We start from the raw sequence: 21,660 nt of genomic DNA on the forward strand, positions 1-21,660 counted from the left end.
TGCGAACTAAAATTCGTGATATTATCGTCTTGTCTAGTATTTATTCCCTATTCTATACATTATGATAGCTCTTCGAATCGTTTATCTCGGCGTAGCAACTAGTGAAAACGCGACTGCTTAGCACTAAAACTATAACTGGCTTTTACGAGATCGGCCTTCCCAGTTCTAACAGAGTTTATGAACATAGTTTAAACCCAGGGGCGATGCTATCATACGTTTATGCAAATTTTGAATCAACATATTTCCTACATTCTCAAAGTTTACATCGCATGGCGGTGACTAATGTTTTGTGTGAATTTATGTTTCCCCTCATGGCGAGGGTGTAGTTAGAGTTCGGTGTCAGCCCCCTCCCGGTCGACCCGGCAACGTATAAACAGATCAATCACGAGCGGTGACATGCCAGTAAACCATTCGCTGCTGCTTATTGAGCTATAAATATTACTCCATAAAATAAAACGAGTGTTGTGCAATAAAAGTTTTTGGTACGAACCTCTTTTTCGCGGGCTATTTGAATATTCTGGCCGTTCGTTCGGAATTCAAACTTTCAAGTTTTTGCCACCAAAAAGTTGACATCGCTTGTAATTATTTGAAGGATTTAAAGTCTCGATTTCGGACAACAATTTGTGGAGTTTACATTGCAGAGTCGATTTTTAAGTGAAAAATGGCAAACGAGGCTGAAGAAACGGTTCGCAAGCTTGCTATGCACAAGGGTGTGGCAGGAGTCATTGTGGTGAACGGTGAAGGTATACCGATCAAGACGACGTTGGAGAATCATGTTTCTGTTCAGTACGCGGGGTTGATGAGTTCATTGGTGGACAAAGCGAAGGCGGTAGTACGAGATCTGGATCCTACAAATGACTTGACGTTCTTGAGGATACGCAGTAAGAAAAGTGAAGTGATGGTAGCTCCCGATAAAGACTTTATACTTATAGTGGTTCAAAATCCTGTGGAATGACAGAATATCTTGGCTCGTGGGCCAATTTTTATGCTTTGTTTAGTTAAAAATCGCGAATTTTGTTAGCTTTACATTACTAAACTCGTAATTATGTAGGCTGACCTAGATTGCTTGATGATGAAATTATTTAGCCATTAGTAGATATTGTTACTATATTAATGCTATTAGCACGGCTACCGCCAGGGGCGGGTTTTTCGCTTAGTCATATTTCGTCTTTGACGTCTTGATTAATGTCTTTGTGTAAAATTGATCAATTACTTAAGTAATTAATATTTCTCCTTTGAAACCAAAATTATACAATTTAGCACCTATATATAGCTGTTGCTATTTGAATGAGATGGAAATTAAAGAAAAGGATTGTACTAGATGAGTGGCACTCGCCTCACCACGAATGTTTTGGGACAATGACACAAGTTTGTGTATCACCTTGATATTATTATTCTTATGGGAAATAAATTATTGTGCGTTATTTTTGCACATTGTAAGTCAAAATAAATACCATGTTAATCCGCTCCTGATTACAGCAGCGTATTCGGTAAGCCGCAGAATTTTAAGTAGGGTTACTAATCAAATGCGTATTCTTTAAATGTAGTACATTCCTATAACAATCATTGTACCAGCCTAAATATTGTTACAAAGAAAATAAACGAGAGTAAAATTAAACTTTTCATCTTTATTACTTATCATCATAAATCACAAAGTTGACTAATTACATCTAGTAATGGAATGATCACCAGTTGCCTCTGCCTCGGCCTCTGAAGCCCCCACGGTTGAAACCTCCTCGGTTGCCGAAGCCGCCGTAACCAAAACCATTGTCATTGCCACCGAATCCTCCCTGATTTCCTGGGAAACCTCCGAAGTTACCGCCCCCAAAGTTGCCACCTCCGAAGTTTCCACCGCCGAATCCGCCTTGATTACCGTCGAATCCGAATTGGTTGCCGCCGTAAAACCCTCGATTTCCTCCAAATCCTCTGTTCCCACCAAAGTTTCCTCTATTTCCCCCGAATCCTCTGTTTCCACCGAATCCTCCGCCAAATCCTCCTCCGCCTCGAGGTCCGTTAGTCCCCCAGCCTCTGTTGCCTCCTCTCTTGACGACGGGGTCTGGTCTGAACGCCATTGCACCCATATCGCGTTGGATCCTGAAGTCACCTGCTTCGATGACGCAAAGTGACTTTATGCAGTCGATGACCTGGACAAAAGAACATTTAATTATTTTTATTGCATTTGTTTCCAACATGAAATATCACTAAAGCAATATTATGTAGAAATGTAATCCATATCATAATCAAGTCAGGTCACTTTGTAAGTTCAACAAATATGTTGACTAGTATTTAGTTATACTTCTGAATTATAAGTTACAATGTGTCTTATAGCTTTTTTCTCGTGTGTCGTGGGTGCATTTACAAACATACAATTTGTGGATCACACAAAGAGTTGTTCCATGCGGGAATTTGTAACACGTTGAGCGGCAGCCGGTTGCCCAGCCAACGCACCAACCGTGCAGTCAAACTCACGATTAAGTTATACCAACCCTACCTTTTGCTCAAGTGGTGTGAACTGCAAAGCCGCGTCAGGTTCCGAAGCAGCCCTCTCGACTAGTTTCTCTACAGCGGGGCGCAGAGCCGTGACCAGCGCGGCGGAGCGAGGGTTCATCTCGAAGTTCAACCAGTTGTCTAGGCGAACCACGTTGTCGATCTAAAATTGGGAAAATGGGTTTTTAAATTATTCAGTGGTATGTTATTAGAGTGATATAAAAGGGTTAAAGGATCTTCGAATGGAATACAAATGCCTTCATTCGTGTTTGTAATTTCATACAATGTTTTTAACATAATATTGAACTTTCATAAAAAAATCCAGCGCTTCACTGACTGACAATTTGACGTTTTAAAAGTGCCCAATTTAGGATTAATTTAAATAAATGCTTTGACTTTGAAGTGACAAAACTGAATCAGTTTATCTCGATATTATCAGTACGAGTGTTTATCAATATTGGCATACTATTCCGAGGAAGTACGACTACTTTCGAGCCACACGGGAGCCTTTAGCAATATGATTCTAATAAAATTACAAAATCTACTTACCCATTCAACCTTCCTACTAGCGAACAGCAGTAGATGTAGTGGCGCGACCATAGTGGTCTGTTTGCAGGAGATGGCGCGGGTCCTGACTTTCTCGCCGAACACGAACAGAGGGGACGGGAACCTTTGCTCCTGGTTGCTGCAGTTCACTGATGTTTTGTGGATCAGGGCTGGCTTGCCTTCTGTTGTTAGTACCTGGGATAGAAAGAATCATGTAACATTAATTGTCTTTCAACAACATCACCAGCCTATAAGTGGCCACTGCTGACCAAAGTACTCGTACAAAGAAGGTTTGAGCATTAATCACCACACTTGCTCAATGCGGGTTGGCGACTTCAAACTTATAATTAGAAATTATAAGCCCAGGATTCCTCACGATATTTTCCATTTGACAGTGGTGTCTAAATATTCTTAGAAAGTAAAAATAACTCGGAAAAAGTCATTTTCGTACTTTACCGCTGGTAGGTTTTAAAGAGTATTCAATTTTAAAATGTACTAAAAATTAATAAAGATGAATCTAGTTGACATCAATACAGTATATTAAACACTCCATACCTTTCTCTTCCCTTGATGCAGACAGACGTTAGGATAGAGCCCCATACACATGAGTGCGATGACGAGGTCCAGTGTGGGGTCCGACCCCGTGGGGTCCCAGCGCTGGGGGATGCAGCACTCTTCAGGGAAACCCACTGTGGTGGTCAGGATGTCTGGAAGGAAGAGTAGTTTTGATAACTTTTTCTGTATGAATGTCATAACCTTAAAAACGGCTTGTCTTTATATGATTTTCACTAACAGTTTGAACCTTGAGAAGGGTTTAAGGTGAATGTTCCGATCGCCTTTTCATACATTTTTCGTTCACGGTATACTCTCCGTACATAGACACTTTTTGCACAAAACTAATCACTTTATCACTTTTGTACGGTCAAGAATCTGCATATAACTTTTTGGTAAATAATTCGCATTATATATGGAGAAAAACAGTCTTGAAAACCGTGAAAAATTTGGTATTTCTTTTACTAGTGTTAGTGCAATAGGTTATAATATTAAACGCTAGATGGCGTGCACCCGATAATGTAAATTTGAAGAATCATTACTAATTTTATAACAATGGTTTTCATTAAAAAACATTACAATAATTTAAAACTAACTATCGTAAACGAAAATATAAAACATTGTGGTCGTGTGTGAAAAAAATGTTAACGTTAGTTATTATTATTGTCACTGGCAACAATAAAAATTTTTAAATTCGTTCGTAGACAAAATACGATGTTGCCGTTCCGTCGAACATGACCTTTGACACGTTGCCAAACTTATTTAGTACCATCAGATGGTTGACTTGAAATAAAATACATTTCGAAGAGTTTGCGTAGCATTACGCTAGGCTTTACGCGCGGAATTTCTTGTATGTTTTTGATCAATGAAAATTCATTGATTCGAAGTAATATTTCTTGTATGTATTTCTTTCCAATTTAATATGATTATTGCAAAGTATTGTAGTATATGTTGTTTATAAGTAAGTAATTTTATTTCAAAATAAAAATACCTACCAACTAATAAATATTAGCAAGTCAGCCCGTGAGTTTAGCTGGCTATTACAAACTAAAATCCTCATATTAGAAATCACCGATCGATATTATATTGTTTTCTCAGATTAGTAATACAAATAACTTTGGACGGACAAACATTAGTATTATTTGTCACATTATATTGCGTCTGCTACATGAATCCCGCGCGTTCCGATACACTCAAAATCAGTTGAACGGACGGTAAAACAAGTATCTTTAAATTTCTAATGTTATAGTAAATAGAGTATAAATATGTAATACGATTTTATGATTTTATTATGGTTGTTCTGCAGCGATTTTTCAATTGATGTTATATCATAATTTGGGTAAGTAAAATTTTATTGCTATAATTTTTCTGAATTTCGGAACGTATTTAATAAATTCTGTTTAATCTATGGTATGGATATTTACTTTGCAATTTTGCTGCAATTACAAGCGATTTGATCTGGTTTTGTTATAATTTCGTTTCAATTTTATGCGAATAGGTACTGAGTTTATAAAAGTAACATAATATTGTCTTGTATATAATTAGTTTTTGTGTATTTCGGATTCCGTTTACATCTAGGTACCTACTATGTCGGGGTCCTACGAGAAAGCTGGCGTATCAACGCCACGAATATTCAGGCGCCCGTAAATCGTCAAAACGAGTGAAAAGCGCATTCAGTTGGATACATGTGGACGACAAGATAGTAAACCTGTAAATTATAACTCAAGTTGTGGCCAGCTTCATTGTAAACAAACTTTAGTTTTCAAGTACGTATAGAGTCATCAGTTGTTGAGCCATCTACATGTAAACTTAGAACTCTTTTAGTAATATGCGTTTCATCCCTCTTCTTCACATGACCATACCAAGAAAAACGATTTCCTTTCAATTTTGCTCTATCATTGGATAATAATGTTCTAGTTATGAATAAAAAGCATGAATATTACTATCAAGTAAATTCTATTGCATGTCCACTTTATAATTTATTTTAGCATCTTCTTACTATAATATTAAATCTATTTCAGGTTCAAGGACAAATGCGTGTCAGTAACATGGATAAATGCTACTTCATATGTTTTATTTCAGTCAATGAACCTTTGACTGTTATAGAAGTTTGTCGAGATAATATAATGACTTTATCAGCAATATGATGCCAAAGTTAATACACTTTTTTAAAGAATGTATTCTGCCAGAAATAGTTTTGAGACATGTTCAAAAAATGCGAAATGTATACCTAGGTATGAAAGGTACACAATTTTTTTTATTTTATTTTATGATTTCCATTGATTTCAATCTATATTATATTTTTTTCTTGTGGGATATTGTTTTCATCCACATCAAAAGTTAAACAAAAAATATACTAATTATAGTAATTTTCTTTCGCAGCAGCTGTGTAGCGGTAGTTTCCAGGCAATAATGAAGAAGGATGAGTGAAAACAACACGACAAATGTTTTTTATTGTACTATTATAGTAGTGCGTTTAGAATCTACATTATCAATGTTTACAGTCATGTTTTTTTTGATGTCAGAAAACTGAAATGGTGTACTCGTCGTAATGAACATAATGTTCATAATGTGATATGAATACATTGACCTATTTTAAGGTTTCTGAAAAACAAAAAGGAAAGTTGTTGCTTTTTTATTTCCTTATGTAGTATAGTGATTATGGATGCTTAGATATTCTCAAACATTTTTCCGCTTTGATTGCAATCTATTATTCTGGTTGCCTTGTTTATGAATTATAGTTTTGAATTATTATTTTGAATGAGATTATTTTTTAATAATCAGTCACGTATCAAGCATTCATGTCACATAAATACTTGTAATAATTGCAGGTTAGTATATACATTCTATTAAATAATGTATAAGATAATAAAATAAAACTGTCTTACATTGCATTCTTGACATTCATTTTATTCCAAAGTGACCCGCCCCGTTTTCGCACGGGTGCAAAATTATCAGTTTCCCTACTATAATATACATGTATTATACATATAAACCTTCCTCTTGAATCACTCTATCGATTAAAAGAAACAGCATCAAAATCCTTAGTGTAGAAAGCATACATATGGATATAGGGACAGAGAAAACGACTTTGTTTTATGCTATTTAGTACCTAAATATAACACTACTTATACCTTTTATTTTTAGAACATAATAGCATCAGATGGTGTTCTTTAGTTCCTAATCCCCAAGACATAATTTCTACAGGTACCAGCCTATTAACTTTTAAATGCACGCCATCTAGTGGTTAATTTTGAAGAAAGGTTGATTTTAAAGTAGGCGCTATGTCTATGTGTGTATAAATGACTGTAAACAGAGTTGGATTTTAATATTTCGCTTTTATGGCAAATCGGATGGGTTTTGAGGCGATAATTTGACTTATTCCGATAAAGTGGGATGCCTGATTTTCGCATTTCTATTTCTGTTACTTAATATTGTTCCAATGACACTCAAAACAACATAAAACTGAAAATGTTCAATTCAGCGCCATCTATCGGGAAACGAGCCATGAAGAGCTCGGAACATTCACCTTAAGATGAACGATTTATTGTTGTTCAACCACGTGGATGAAGCCGCGGCGAAAAGCTAGTTATGCTGAGATCATTGTACTACAAACTGTATTTTTAAAGTAATGCGCAAGTAACACTGATATGAGTCGCCCTAGCTAAGAGAGCGTAATATTACGCAAACTCATGGGAGATTCATTCTTATTTTTTTAACTTGACTGACTGTATTTATATTTTAATGATTAACACACATTCACTTATACAACTTGACACACAATCACTTGAACAATTTGACACTTACTAGTAAGCTGGTACTTGGCTTCGGAGGTGACCCTCATGGTGGTTTGCTGCAGTCCTTTCCACTCGCACCATTTTATCTCGGCCTCCTCGCCTTTAGCGTGCTCTCTTTCCCACATCTACAGAAAAAATGTGTTTTGTTTAGTATCCTCAATGATAATATTCAGTGTAAATGTGAACTAGTATGTTAGTAAATGTACCCACTACACAGGAGAAAATCCTAGTGTAGGGCAACAATAAAAAAAAAGAAAAAATCCACGAAGGGGTAAGTAGAAGTCATCCAATTACCCAGATTCCACCAAACATTTTCTTTCCAGGCATTCTACTATCGTGACTTTAAAAAGCCGAATAATACTTTCGACCTCCTTGTCTTCGCCTCGAGATCTATTTAAGTTCAACTTTAAAATGTAAAATGCAGAAGAGATATTTTTTTCTTTTTTCTTTAATTAATTATGTATCATTTTATTATTCAAGTGATCACAATTACTAACAATATTGGTTCAAAACATAAAAAGCCTTGTAACACTTTTTATAAACTTACCTGGAAAGCATTAAGCATAGCCACATGATCGGAGGCCCTGTCTCCGGCCAACGCCCGCTGATGGTTGGAGAGTCGCCGGCGTCCCTCGACGACGAATATCTCGGGGAAGGTGGTGGAGTTGGCCGCCATGGTGGTCAGCGCGTCCCCCACGCCCAGCACGAAGCCCAGCACCATCATCTTGCCGAGACGGGGCTCTGGGAACATCGGTAATGGATGTTAAATTATGTTTATATGTTTCTTTTTCCTTATTGTTTGTTTTCTTTGAAAAAATGTAAGTGTAAAGCATTTTGCTCATATAGGGAGTTCCCTATATGAGCTAAATGATTTATTGTGTAACTGCACATTAGATCAACTGCACATTAGATCAAATATTAAATTTTACAAAAGGACCGAAAGATAAAATACATTTTTTAGTGTTTTGACGTTCAAAAATATGTAATACCACAATTATCACCGTGTAGGTTTTAGAAAATAGGGATTCAAGTGGTCTGATAGCACTTTACGACTCAGTCAAGTTTTGATTATAAAACCTAATGAATGATTTTGAATCGAATAGCTAAACATAAGTACTAAAAAAACTAAATCGTAGTAAGTTACGGCAAATATACATCTAAAAGCATTCACACAATTATTATTAAGTAGTACAATACCTATAGGCAGCTTAGCGAGTATAGTTCCGAGCGGTGTGAGGTTGTCTTCCCCGTCGAGACAGCCGAGCTCACGAAGCAGTGCCTCTGCCTCAATGACCGCGTCCAGCGGCGGGGGTTCTGGGGCCTTCGACAGGAAGTGGCCGATGGAGCCTAGGCGAAGGAGTTTGATGCTGGGGAGAGAAAATAATTGTTAATGGTATTGCAAACTGACGTGAAACAACGCTTGCGTTATGTTTCGTTGTGTGAAGTTAACGGAGGCCCAGTAACCCCCTTCCCAAACCCCAATTCCCCAACAACTCTTAAATTCTTAACCCCCAAAAGGCCGGCAACGCATTTGTAACGCCTCTGATGTTTCGGGTGTCCATGGGCGACGGCGATTGCTTACCAATAATAACTGCTCGTTTACCAGCTTATACCATAAAAAAGGGTTGGTTTTATGGGGCATTTAATAGCGGAGTAGCAGGATGGTGATAGTTATAAACCGGTTCTAGCGCAGTAGTTTAGAAAACCGGCATGAAACCTAATGCCGATTGAAAACCGTCTGCTCGTTTTCCCGCCTGAATGTGCCTTAAGACCTAAGATAAAATGTTGTAAAGAAACACTCCATACCTAAGTGCGAGTTCATGTAGTGGCGTGCGGAACATCTCAGCGGTTTGATGTTCCTCGAGTCGCTCGAACCGCGCGCGGGAACATAGCGTGAAGCATACTCCCGGACGGACACGCCCGGCACGACCTTTGCGCTGGAAACGAACGTAATATTAATATGTGTTTGTGTATATTTGTGTACATCGCAGTCTACTTCAAATAGGGCGGGTACGGTTACGTTCGTTATTTTAGCCTCTAAATGTGTAACACTATTTTAGTATTCTTAAAATCATCATCAAAATGAAATGAAGATTATTTATCTTCATTTCATAGGTTTTGATATAAAATAAAAAATAAAACGTTATTTCAAGTAATTCTACTAGTAAATCAATAAAACCTACGGCCGTGTAATAAACGAAACTTCGGATTCGAGAACCGGAGTAGGCCCCCAGGTCTAGGCGTGATACGTATGTGAAACTAAATCATTTATTCATCATTCACTCACAATATATGAGAAAATCGTTGTGTGGTGTGTAATCAAAGTTAAAAACATACCTAAACAATATAATTCAATATAATCCTATACATAAAAAATTAAACCCATCGCACAACATCAGTTTTTCTAAATATTTACAGAATTTATCAGAAAATTATTAAAGTTTGTTTTATATATTTAGAGAATTGAGAATGTTGATAGGTTACCTGTTCGAGATTAGTCTTGCTGGCCCAGACGGTGGCGTAGGACGTCATGTTGTTGTGCGACGTGAACAGCTTCACCTTCGCCTTGCACGAGTCGATCACGTACACCACGTCGTTGATCGTGATCGACGTCTCCGCTATGTTCGTTGATAGGATCACCTGTCGAATAAATAATTGACTTAACATTCATTATGTTTTTCTCTTGCATACTGTAATAATTTTTAATTTACAAAGGGTGGGCATTTAGCCACCATCTCGCCCAGTAGTCAGCGATGATGCGTCTACCCATAAGTGTCACTCCTAGTCTTGCAGACATCGCCAACTTTATGGTAAATAGTAACATCTTTTGTAAGAAACATTTTTAACTAAAAATTACGGTTTACACACGTAAATTAATGGAGAAAAGCTCTACTAGTTTCGATTCACAGAGGGACTCTTCATCATGAGCAGCGTGCGCAGACGCGGCATCACGCAGTCTGCTAGAGTTTTTAAAAACTAGTAAAGCTTTTCTCTATTGATGTATGTGAGTAAACCGTGGTTTATTAGTTACTTTAGTATGTCTCACGACATAAAACCTGACTGAAAAATGTAAGCTAAATCTTAAATCTAAGGCAATAAGGTCTAAAACACAATCGTACCTTAGTCAACCCAGGTGGAGGTGTAACAAAGACTTTCTTCTGATCTTCCCTCGGTATCTGACTGTGCAGTGGCAGTATCACGTACTGGGATGTGTCGCCAAACAGCTTGTGTTGCGACAAATGTTTGGCCAACGCGAAGATCAAGTTCCAACCTGGCAAGAAGATTAGGACCGCTCCGTCGCCTTTGAGGTCGCGAATGTGTTGTAGTATGCATTCTATTAGCTCGAAGCTTAGCTGAAATTAATAATATATTTTAGTATATTTGTTATTTACACATTTTTTCACAGTTTGTAGTCAAGTTTTTGGAAGAATCAAGGGGATATTGTTTTGTTTAACATCGATAATATGTAGTAGTGCCATACAAAAATCAAATTAATAAGACTCGCCCAATGGATATTTAATATTGACTTACGCAATGCGTCTGTCGCATTGAGTAAGTCAATCTTTGACGAACAATTCGTCAAACTTTTACGAAATAAGATAAAGTTTCAAGTAGGTAAGTAAATCAATAATGTCCTAAAAAGCTAAATTAGTTCCTAAGAATATTAAAAATAGTTTGTATCAATTTAGTATGGTTTTCGTTAAAGTCTGAGTTTTCTCGGTCGGTCGGCTTATATGAACGGACTCTAAAAAGAAGCAAGAAGAACCATCTTATCACTATCACTTCGTCTACTACTCCAATACAAATATAAAACTTACATCTTTCTCAGACAGCCGGGACATGGTCTGGCTGGTGCTGGGCAGGTACGTGGAGGCCAGCTGGCAGTTCTTGTTCAAGTCCTCCTCCTGATCCTCATTAGCTGGGAAACAATAAATTAACATTGAAGACAATTACTCGAAAATAAATGCTATGTGCAATTGAATAAATAAAGTTATAAAAATCCTCAGTCAGCTCTTTGAACAGGGCTTTGAACCAGACGACATTTAGTAAGCGACTGTATACCGAGATAATATTTTGTATTGATAGTAGGGAAGCCATTCATAGCAGACATGCATAGCACGCATTGTACCATGAAAAACATAGCTTAGCTCAGTTCGTTTCCACCAGTGCTAAGCTATGTATACCAATGAATATGACTGGTAGCAGCCAACCGCATCCACAGCAACTTAAACTGATATTACATATATCAAAATTCAAGGCCATACATTGAATTTCCTATTTTCTCGGTTGACGAGCGTTTAAACGCTTTTTTGGATCATAACACAAAACAGAATTTTATAGTAGATACAAAGAAAATCAAAGAAACGTGTTTTTTTTTGTAGTTTCTATCTACCCATATGGAACAAAAGCGTGAGTATGTATGAAAAATATATTAGATTTTAAAAATTATGACTATAATTTTACTATTAATTTTATTGATATATGTATTGAAAACATAATATACTCACTTGCACTATCATTTGTCGGTCCTTTGGTCAAGCAAGAAAAATGTATGTAACTTTGAATAATGGGATCTACATCTAACTTTAATATTTATAATGTTCCATTGAGATTAAATGAGTGAAACGAACTAGCAATTCGTGTGTACTAAGTAATTGATGTCACTAATGAAAATGTTAAAGTATAAGCTGAAGTTAGATACTTCACTGGCGGACAAAAGTGATGATGATGGGGTATGAAAATTAAAAATCTATTTAGTCCGTCAGTTAGGTAATGAAAAATATTGCATAATATGTATTTTTTTGTTTTCTCATATAAGATAACAATACTCAAATAAAACGAATCAAAGTTTAGGAGTGGGAGCAAATACGTCATTTCTATGTATCAAAAGTACCTAGAAGTGACGTCACGTGATACTTCAAATCGATATATCTTCGAAAGTATTTGTTGAATGCGAATAAAAATAAAAATAAAACTGTCTAATATTTTAAAAATTAGTCATCTACCGTAATCTATAACATTACCTAGCCAATTTAAAGTATGAAAGCTAGGACGTCACAATAATTTTGTATGTGGATTAATTGAAATAATAACTTGAATACTTCATGTTATTTTTTATTAGTTATTATTTATTACAATTAACAACAAGAACAAGGTCTACCTTCATCATCCTCCTCTTCCTCGCCACGGCCGTCGACCTTCTTGCCCGAGTGCTTGCGTTTGCGCATGTCGGGCGGCGGCACGAACTTGGTCAGCTCGATGCAGTCCTCCAGGAAGTATTGCTTCACTGGGAACGTGCGCCCGGGTACCTAGAGAGTGGATATCTTTGTAGGTTATATTTTAATTGTATTTGTTAAACGGGTAGGCAGAAACTACAGACATCTTACAGTGATTTTGATTACAATGTTACCATATGTCTTATGTGCCTTATAACTTAAGAGATAGGTCTTGCACAGTACCCTTAGTACGAGTTTGATTAACGTTTAAAGTAATCGACTCAATACTAAGGGTACAGAATGAAAGAAAACGGTATATACCTAGTCTATCTCTCTCTATCTCAGTTTCATAATAATATTAAAGTGGTTAGATGGGTGTTATAAAGCATATCTTTAATAAAGTAACACTAATTATAACTAGATTACCACGTAATATCGCGTTAAAAAATTGTTGCGCAAAATATTAAACATTTGCGCAAAGGACGAGACATTGCGTAAAACAAAACTTCAAACATTTATCATTAAACGACCGTACTATACTATTTTTCACTGCAAATATAGTCAACAAAACTGTGGAATGAGCTGTCATCGGTGGTATTTCCGAACCGATACGACATTTAAACAAAAGAGCGTACTCCTTTTTAAAACGCTGGCAACCCCTCTGGTGTTGCGAGTGTTTATGAGCGGCGCTGATCGCTTACCATCAGGTGACCCGTCTGCTTGTTTGCCACCTATTCCATAATAAAGTCTAATATTAATAATTATCTATCACTTACCTCAATAACAGGACAGTTTCCGAAGTACGATGTAAACAGCGTAGTATCGACGGTGGCAGACATGAGAATAATGCGCAGGTCTGGGTATGTGTGCGCCATGTCACGGAGTAAGATTAGAGCGAAGTCCGTGTCTGCGTCGCGTTCGTGTACCTGTCAATAGATTTAATAGTATTAATTTATCACTACATAGTATAAAACAAAGTCGCTTTCTATGTCCCTAAGTCCTTTTGTATGCTTAAATCTTTTAAACTACGCAACGGATTTTGATGCGGTTTTTTTTTTAATAGATAGAGCGATTCATACACCATTGCACTCATGCGAAGCTGGGACGCGTCTCTAGTGTTTTAATAAGATAAGATGGTTGCAAATTCTCAAAATCTTTTGTGTGCCGGAACGCGGATCCACACGAGACACAATGTGTTTTCTATTGTTGTCTTATATACCGGCGATACAAGACATTAAAACAATCCTGTATTTAATGTATAAGACACATGAAGTAATGGCTCGTGGAAAGTCTTATTACGAACCTATTAAAAATCAAACCAACCGAATTTATAAAAAACCAAAAGGCTTCGTAGCCCTATTTGAGGATCATAAACAATACCTCTCTCTTGCTATTGCGACTACGAGACTGATAAAAAAATAGGGTCATATACTAGAATAATTTCTCTAATCCAACACTACAGAATACTGGTACTTTTACAGGTAAACAAGACTTATTCAAACAAATATACGTAAAAACTAAATTAACTTTTCATAATGATATTGTAGTCAACCAGAGAGCTATTCGTCGGGATCACGACCCTCAGCATTGAGGATTAACGACGCAAGGAGGAATGATATGTATAGAGGGCACATACCTCATCCACAAGTACATGGCTGACTCCCCGCAGGCCTCCCTCCAACTTCCTCAGCAACACTCCCACCGTACAGAACATTATGGACCCGTACGGACGGGGCAGCATCGACTCGAAACGCACTGAGTAACTGTACACAACAAGAATATTAATGTTAATATAACATAAATATTTAAACAAAATGTTTACCGTGATAAATAATGGGTGGTGACTATTTTTTTAATGCCCGTCTTGTAGATTATTTTAAAGTATCAGGAAAAAAACTAAGGTCCAAGACTGACAAGACAGACAAGAAGACAAGACTCTCAAAGTGAGGAGACAAAAGTGGAAATGGGCAGTCCACATGATCAGAGGAAGGGATAAGTGGAGTAAAATGGTCACACAATGGTACCCAAGGAATGGAAAGAGAAAGAGAGGCAGACCACAAAAAAGGTGGGACGACGACATCAGGCAGGTTGCGGGAATCACTTGGGGTAGAGTGGCCATAGAAAGGCCAGAATGGAGAAGATTGGAGGAGGCCTTTGCCACCTGGCAAACGGACACGCAGAAGTGGAGAAAGAGTGCATTGATAGCTTAAGTTATTCCTTTCATGTCCGAATAAAAAAGGCTATAAATAAAAAATAAATAAAAAAATTAGACACGTATTTTTATTTTATTTTTTTAGAAACAATTACTTTCCAAGGTATGTATATAGATTTGAAATATTGCGTGACGTCACTTCTAAGCAGATTTTATACGACTAAATGACGTATAAATTGCTGCCACTCCTAAACTTTGATTCGTTTTATTTAGGTAATGTCATCTTATATCACAAAATAAAAAAAAATACGTGTCTAATATTTTTCATTACCTAGATTAGATTAGATGGAGTAAATGGATTTTTAATATTCATACTCCGTCATGTTATTCGTGTTAACTTTTAGAAAACGCTCGACTACTTTCAAGCCTCTGCGGAGCTCTTAATCAAGAGTATCCAACTTGAAACTTGTCAAGCATCTTCGAAAAATAGTAACAATAATTCTTCCTTACCCGACACTATTAGCAAGATCCTCGCAGCGCTCGGACGCGACTCGCTCGGCGACGCTGATGGCAGAGATACGTCGCGGCTGGGTCACGCATACGTTGGCCCACGCGCCCTGCCCGCTCGCTATGTAGTCGTCCAGGATGAATTGACATACCTACAAAATTAAAAGATAAATTAACTAACTTCTGCCAGCATTTTGCAGTCCAAGGCCTGCTTAAAACATACACGGACCGCTTAAAGCAGTTAGGATCGACTGCTTCAAGCTGGGAGTGCATAGTGAACTACAAACTTATTATGTACCGTATACGTATACGTGCGTATATCCCCCCGCCTGCGCTCGATATTGTTACGTCATATTTCATTGAAATTGCTAATCATGTCGGAATCGATGGCAGAATCAAGCTGTTGACTCTTTGCGAAAGCGGTCCATGTAGTTGAATCACCCTAAGTGTTTATGTAAGTATGTATTAAAATAAGAGAATTTATCATAAACTGCGCTTGACAGGTGGATGCGAAATCCCAGAATTCTCTGATCAACTTAAAACCAGTTGATCAGAGAATGCTGCTACCTGGTATTTCTCAAGCCTTTTAGACAGTCGCAGGAACAGTATGGTGGTAGCAAGTCTTCTACTGGGCCGTTATCAAATTGCACATTATATTAAGTCGTACATACCTGGGTAGTTTTACCGCATCCAGTGTTGCCTCTGATAATGATTACTGGATTCTCATTGATAGCCTCCATAATCTGAGTCCTCATCGCGTATACTGGCAGTTGTTCCCTTTCGCGGAGGCTCTCCTACAAATAAACCAATATTATCATGATCATCATAAGCCAAAGATCCTGTGTGATCCTGAAGTGAACTTGGTGGCTCTCGGTACCCTTAGTACGAGTTCGCTTTACGTTTAAAATAATCGAAACGAGAGCTCGTTCGGCGCTCTGATTGGTTGGATTATTCGAGCCGGCCAATCATAGCGCCGAACGTGCTCTTTTAACAAGTCGTCGATCTTGTGGATGAACAACGTGTTTTTTATTAAGTAGTTGTTTCATAAGATTATGTATACGAACCTGGTACAGAGTGCTATTCTGACACATGTCCCTGTGATGTTTCTCGAGGTCAGAACTGATCTCCTCCAAGCTGGTGCTGGCCAGTGGGCCTTCATCTGTTTACAATAAAAAACAAATCGTCAATATGATGAAAATATTGTTAAAACTTGTAGGTACAGAAGTATACTTCAAGACTACTAATAGTTTAAATACATTAGAGGATCCAAAACTGTATAAACATTGGATAGATACACATCATAGTAAATTATAATCAAAAACTAAAGCCCATCATAATTAGTTCAGCATTTTTTCAAATCTTGCCCCACATTAAGTTTTTCTCCTGTATCGTGGATGTGTTAAGAAACATACAATTTCACATACACATGACACCCAGACCCGAAATAACAATTTGCGGATCACACAGAGTTGCTCCTTGCAGACCCACCCTTTGCGTGGCAGCCGGCTACCGCACCATGAAGTTATTTAGACATAATTATAATGACAACAGGACACTAAAGGCTGCACGGTTGGTGCGGTGGCTGGGCAGCTAGCTGCCGCGCAACGGGTAGCGGGTTCGATTCCCGCACGGAGCAACTCTTTGTGTGATCCACAAATTGTTGTTTCGGGTCTGGTTGTCATGTGTATGTGAACTTGTATGTTTGTAAACGCACCCACGACACAGGAGAAAATCCTAGTGTGAGGCTACGTAAAAAAAAAAGAAGCCACAAGTTATACTAAACACTTTTACTCCACTCACCAATATTACATCCAGTCCAGGCGTTCCAGTTGGCCTGTGGCGGGGACCAGGAGACCACCCCTGCTGGGAACTGGCGCGCCTCCCGCATGGCCTTCACGCGGTCCAACTGCAGCAGCGTCAGGCCGCCCGCGCCGCCCTCCTCGCTCGTGTACGTCAGCTTCGGGTCTATCTTTACTGGCTCGATCTCTAAATCTAGTATAAAGAAAAACAAACTGTGTTCGACGATGTGTACGACGTTCATTTTTCGTTTGTTGCATTATAGATTATATTAGGCTTAGGGGTGAAGTTAATGTCTCTTACTATCTAATACTATTTGTTAGATGTCACTTAGACTTGAAAGACATCGACATAAGGGATGTGATATTAGAGAGGCTTATGTCCAACAGTGCACTATTTATACAATACTAGCGACCCGCCCCAGCTTCGCATGGGTGCAATGGTGATATATTGCTTGTATTATACATATAAACCTTCCTCTTGAATCACTATCTATTAACTCTAACCACTGTTGTATAGATTTAAGCATACAAAAGGACATAGGGACTGAGAAAGCGACTTTATTTTATAGAATGTAATGATGTCTATATTATGTACTCACCTTTTAATGTTTCCTCTAGTTGCTTCTCCAAATCCGGACTGAGAGCCACAGGATACGGTTTCATAATACCTTCCGATGACCTGCAAGAAATCAACATACGATATATTACCGAAGTTCGACTTTGTCTTACATAAAATGAAAGGAAACATAATTAAGAGCTCCAGGATTCAAAGAATTGTGAACCTTATAGCCATAGAAAATGATGTACATTAATAAAGATTCCCTTCCAAAAGTCGGGTACAAAAATGGAATAGCAGTATATACCTGTCCTTCTTCAAAGTCCCGCTGAAGGCCTCAATCACACCGAGATGGTACAGCTGCCTGACTATGGACAGCGCGCAGGATTTGCTAGCGGTCTGCTTGTTCGATGCGGTCTCACGGCCGGTCACGTTGCGACCGAGTTGGCGGACGAATATAGACATCTCACATGAAAAACTCCTGTAATTATTGTAATTAGGGACTCTTAGTGACAATAATTGGTATTAGGATTGCATTGTGTGTGACACCTCGCCCTAATCAGTAGTATAAGTTAGTTACAGAAGACAGTTAATTAAAGATGTTCATAAGAATCAGACGTCTTCGTATTTGTTCCGAAGTTTCGTCATTGGTGGATGTTGAAGTTTAGTTAGTAAGCAAAATATATCTTAGTTCAGTTTACTTTGTTTTAGTACTACAAAAATTCCTTGTGTCTGGAAAACGACATCAGAAAAAAGTATGAACAAATCCTACTAATATTATAAATGCGAAAGTTTGTATGGATGTTTGTTACTCTGTCACTTCAAAACGACTGAAACGATGAAATTTGGAATAAGGGTAGATTATGTTCAGGAATAATACATAGGCTACTTTTGAACAAGAAATAATATACGACTGAAAAAAAAAAACTTCTAGAAAACTCCTTAATTTAATGAGAGATTCATATTATAACGTGCATTATTTCATTACACCACCGAACATACATATAATTTAAAAAATATATCTAAAAATAAACGCCTCACACACGGAGATGCGCGCGGCGCATCGGGCATCCGATATAAATTGCCTATTGTTTGCGTGAGTGATGACACAGCCCGTTGCGGCAAACATTTAAAGTAATATAGAAAACATAACAATATAAACTTACCTCATTTCTGACTAGGAGTCACTTGTGAAGTGTAGCCAAGTACAGTCAGTATAAAGAGGTCAAACACACCTGTTTCGAGAACAAAATCCAAGACCATTATTATATTGTCATCTGTTATGTCCATATTTGAAAATGTATAATCATAGTATTATACATTTTTCATCATTAGTTAAACGGACTGTAAACAATGAGCAATTATAGGTCTTCCAACTGTAAATTTTGTGATTTTATTGGTGTCTTTTAATAGCCAAAAGTCTATTATGAACTGAATAGGTATTAATATCATAGTTACTTTTATACCTTTTTGAGAAAATAAATACATAATACAAATTAAAGGTAAGCGTCCCATCAGGCCCGCATCGTCCGCATCGCAAGCATCGTACGCATTCCGTATGACGTCATCGGCACGCATCACATGTAGGTATTGCCAACGAGCGGTCCATACGATGCGGATCAGTGGACGTAGTTGTACGTGCGATGCGGGCCTGTGGACGTTTACCTTTAGGAATCATTGTTAACAGTCACCAAAATATTCAATAAGACATGAATATGTACACATTTATAGTTTTTTTTTTAATGAATCAAGAATAAAAGCGATTGTTAGTTCTATTTTTAAACTTGTCTTGGATTTGTTCTCTGTGGTTGCTCTTAAAATAATAATGAAGCCGCCTTTGCATTAAAAAATTTGCAAATGCAGTTTCCATTTTTTTTTCTTTGCTGGTAACACTTATTGTTAGTTTACTGGTGAATCTTAAGTGTGAACCTTGCTAAAAACTTAACCATAAGTATTGCCAGCAGTAAAATAAATATTATTATAATAAATATTACTTGACTACACTTCTGGGGTAGACTAAGTGATATCGTTAGCCATTGATTTTTCATTTGTACAATATGAATAATCAGTGGCTTGGGGAAGCATAAACATTTAACTTTCTACAGAATAATAATAATAAAATATAGTTAAAAAAAGTATGAGGTGAGGTTGCAAAAGCAGAAACGAAGAATATTCGTGTGAATGGAATTTTCCAAGTATAAGCTATAATTATGTCTCATTAACATAAGTAATAAACAAATACAATTTAAAAAGTAATTAATAAATTTGCTAAACCATAATGGCGGATATAGAAAAATACATTTTCAATGTAATTAATTAATAGTTATAATTCTTAAACAGAAATAAATAATGAGAAGTTTGTTCAAGAAATAATGTTTGATAGATAACTAACACTTAATGAGTCAGCAATTAAGCAATGATAAGCATGTTTTTTTTTTATTAATATCGTAAAAAGAAATTAGAAACCGTAGATAATGAAAAACAATTAACGAACCTGGTATGATCAGGCCCAACAGCTTTATACATGTAGTCCGTATTAATTTTATTGATTTGCAGAAATTGATGTAGTTTGGACTTAGCGTTTTCCATTGTCCAGTTTCCATGGAGGCTTGCATTAATGTCCATCTCCTCAGCCTCTTCGACGTTCTTTTGTTGTTGCATGCGGTCTATGTACGTAAAGTTTGAACCGTGATTCTGGCCACTGTAAGCTTGGTAGGCTTCACCCATCATTTCAGGACCCATACCCTCCTAAGAAGTGTTAGAAAAATTTAGTAATTAATTACTGCAATTTAATAAATTATCATTAAAGTATTATCATAACGAACCTACTAAAATAACCATTGTTTAATTCTAACAGACAGATTGAGTTTTTTTTATACCACAATAATGGCAAGACTCCACACATTGCACCTAATGGTAAGTGGTTACCGTAGCCTCTGAACACTTGGGGCATTACATATGGTTTGCCGATCTTTAAGAAACTTATTTATTCCCTTCTTGAAGAGAAGATAAAAAAACAATCATACAATAACTAATTAGTTTCGATATCTTGCGCTTTATCTACACTTGCCAGTCACACGTAAAATGAATGTTAAAAAAGCAATTACATATAAAATACCTAAGTTACAAAAATCTAGTAAATTTTTAAACAAACCTGGAACACAGGCTTCGGTTGTTGATGTTGCTGCTGCTGTTTATTGCTTGCACCTGCTTTGTTATCTTCTTCAATCTTTACAGCGGCCCTCGTCTCCTCCGGTATCTCATTGGCATCTACCTCTCCAGACCTTATCAGGTAACTAACGAAGTCTTTCGATGCGTTCATTTGGGCATCTTTCTTCGTTGTCGAGTTTCCCGCCCCGACATACGTGATAGTACCCACACGAACTTCACATAGGAAGCGTTGACGATGTTTTGGGCCTATAAAGTGAAGGTTACATTTTTTTAATAAAACATAAAGTAGTTAAATGAATCGTTTTCTTATTCATGATGTGGTGAGCGGACAAAGATATAAAACAGAAGCTCATTGTTATTGAAGAGGTTATTGTTTGTATTTTTAATACAATAATAGGTACGTCTCACGCAAAACAAACTTATCGATTTTTTATTGAAGCATGATACAAGCGTACGTATCAGCCTTACAGCATGTCTATATCAATATAGCTACGAGATAAATAATTTATTACGAATGCGTAATCTGTACTTTTTATTTTAATAAGAAAACAAAATAGCAATCGGTAATTTTCCATACCAGTGGCCCGGATATCGTAAACCGGCGTAAATCCCTTCTTCGCACACCAAGAGTAAAGGAATGACTTAGCGTCCATCATCTTGCACCGGTTTAGGCTAAATGCCTCGAATTTACACAATTAATAACACACAGTGGAATATTTTGTTATTGCAAATATTCCGCTCAATAAATCGCGCACCAGAAAACACCGCGAGCTTCGCGTTTATATTGACATTGACAGTTTATCTGACAACGCTGACATTTTCGACATATTTGTCTATGGTCCAAAATAAATTAATTTCGTCTATGCTTCTTACAATT

General features: G+C 37.2%; 2 protein-coding genes and 1 long non-coding RNA gene across 7 annotated transcripts; 2 read left to right on the forward strand and 1 right to left on the reverse strand.

Moving 5' to 3' along the window:
* The first annotated feature begins 338 nt into the window (after positions 1-338).
* On the forward strand, positions 339-1,618 carry LOC118270233 (dynein light chain roadblock-type 2). Its single transcript, XM_035585687.2, has one exon. It carries the CDS (start codon positions 662-664, stop codon positions 953-955), a length of 294 nt encoding a protein of 97 aa, XP_035441580.1. The 5' UTR covers positions 339-661; the 3' UTR covers positions 956-1,618.
* Positions 1,609-21,577, reverse strand: LOC118270231 (dosage compensation regulator). Of its 2 annotated transcripts, XM_050698035.1 has the most exons (23): positions 21,361-21,577; positions 20,767-21,029; positions 20,107-20,360; positions 17,920-18,093; positions 17,656-17,735; positions 17,058-17,249; positions 16,322-16,416; positions 15,929-16,051; positions 15,261-15,409; positions 14,235-14,361; positions 13,375-13,524; positions 12,544-12,691; positions 11,201-11,301; positions 10,502-10,735; positions 9,867-10,022; positions 9,189-9,319; positions 8,580-8,749; positions 7,930-8,123; positions 7,393-7,507; positions 3,589-3,740; positions 3,037-3,228; positions 2,492-2,650; positions 1,609-2,144 (listed from the first exon to the last, which is right to left on the reverse strand). In XM_050698035.1, the coding sequence occupies exons 1-23, from the start codon at positions 21,437-21,439 to the stop codon at positions 1,686-1,688; spliced, it is 3,897 nt and encodes a 1,298-aa protein (XP_050553992.1). In that variant the 5' UTR covers positions 21,440-21,577; the 3' UTR covers positions 1,609-1,685. The 2 variants fall into 2 exon arrangements, with proteins under 2 accessions (XP_050553992.1, XP_050553993.1); XM_050698036.1 differs by lacking the exons at positions 20,767-21,029; positions 21,361-21,577 and adding an exon at positions 18,779-18,847 and having other exon boundaries at positions 20,107-20,255.
* Positions 5,002-6,479, forward strand: LOC118270234 (uncharacterized). 4 transcript variants are annotated; one of them, XR_004783193.2, is made up of 3 exons: positions 5,002-5,351; positions 5,607-5,828; positions 5,968-6,479. It is a non-coding gene; the product is annotated as an uncharacterized LOC118270234 (long non-coding RNA). The 4 variants fall into 4 exon arrangements; XR_004783195.2 differs by having other exon boundaries at positions 5,971-6,479; XR_004783194.2 differs by having other exon boundaries at positions 5,607-5,819.
* Positions 21,578-21,660: the final 83 nt, after the last annotated feature.

Source organism: Spodoptera frugiperda, chromosome 13 (assembly GCF_023101765.2).
Source record: "Spodoptera frugiperda isolate SF20-4 chromosome 13, AGI-APGP_CSIRO_Sfru_2.0, whole genome shotgun sequence".
Lineage (NCBI taxonomy): Eukaryota > Metazoa > Arthropoda > Insecta > Lepidoptera > Noctuidae > Spodoptera > Spodoptera frugiperda.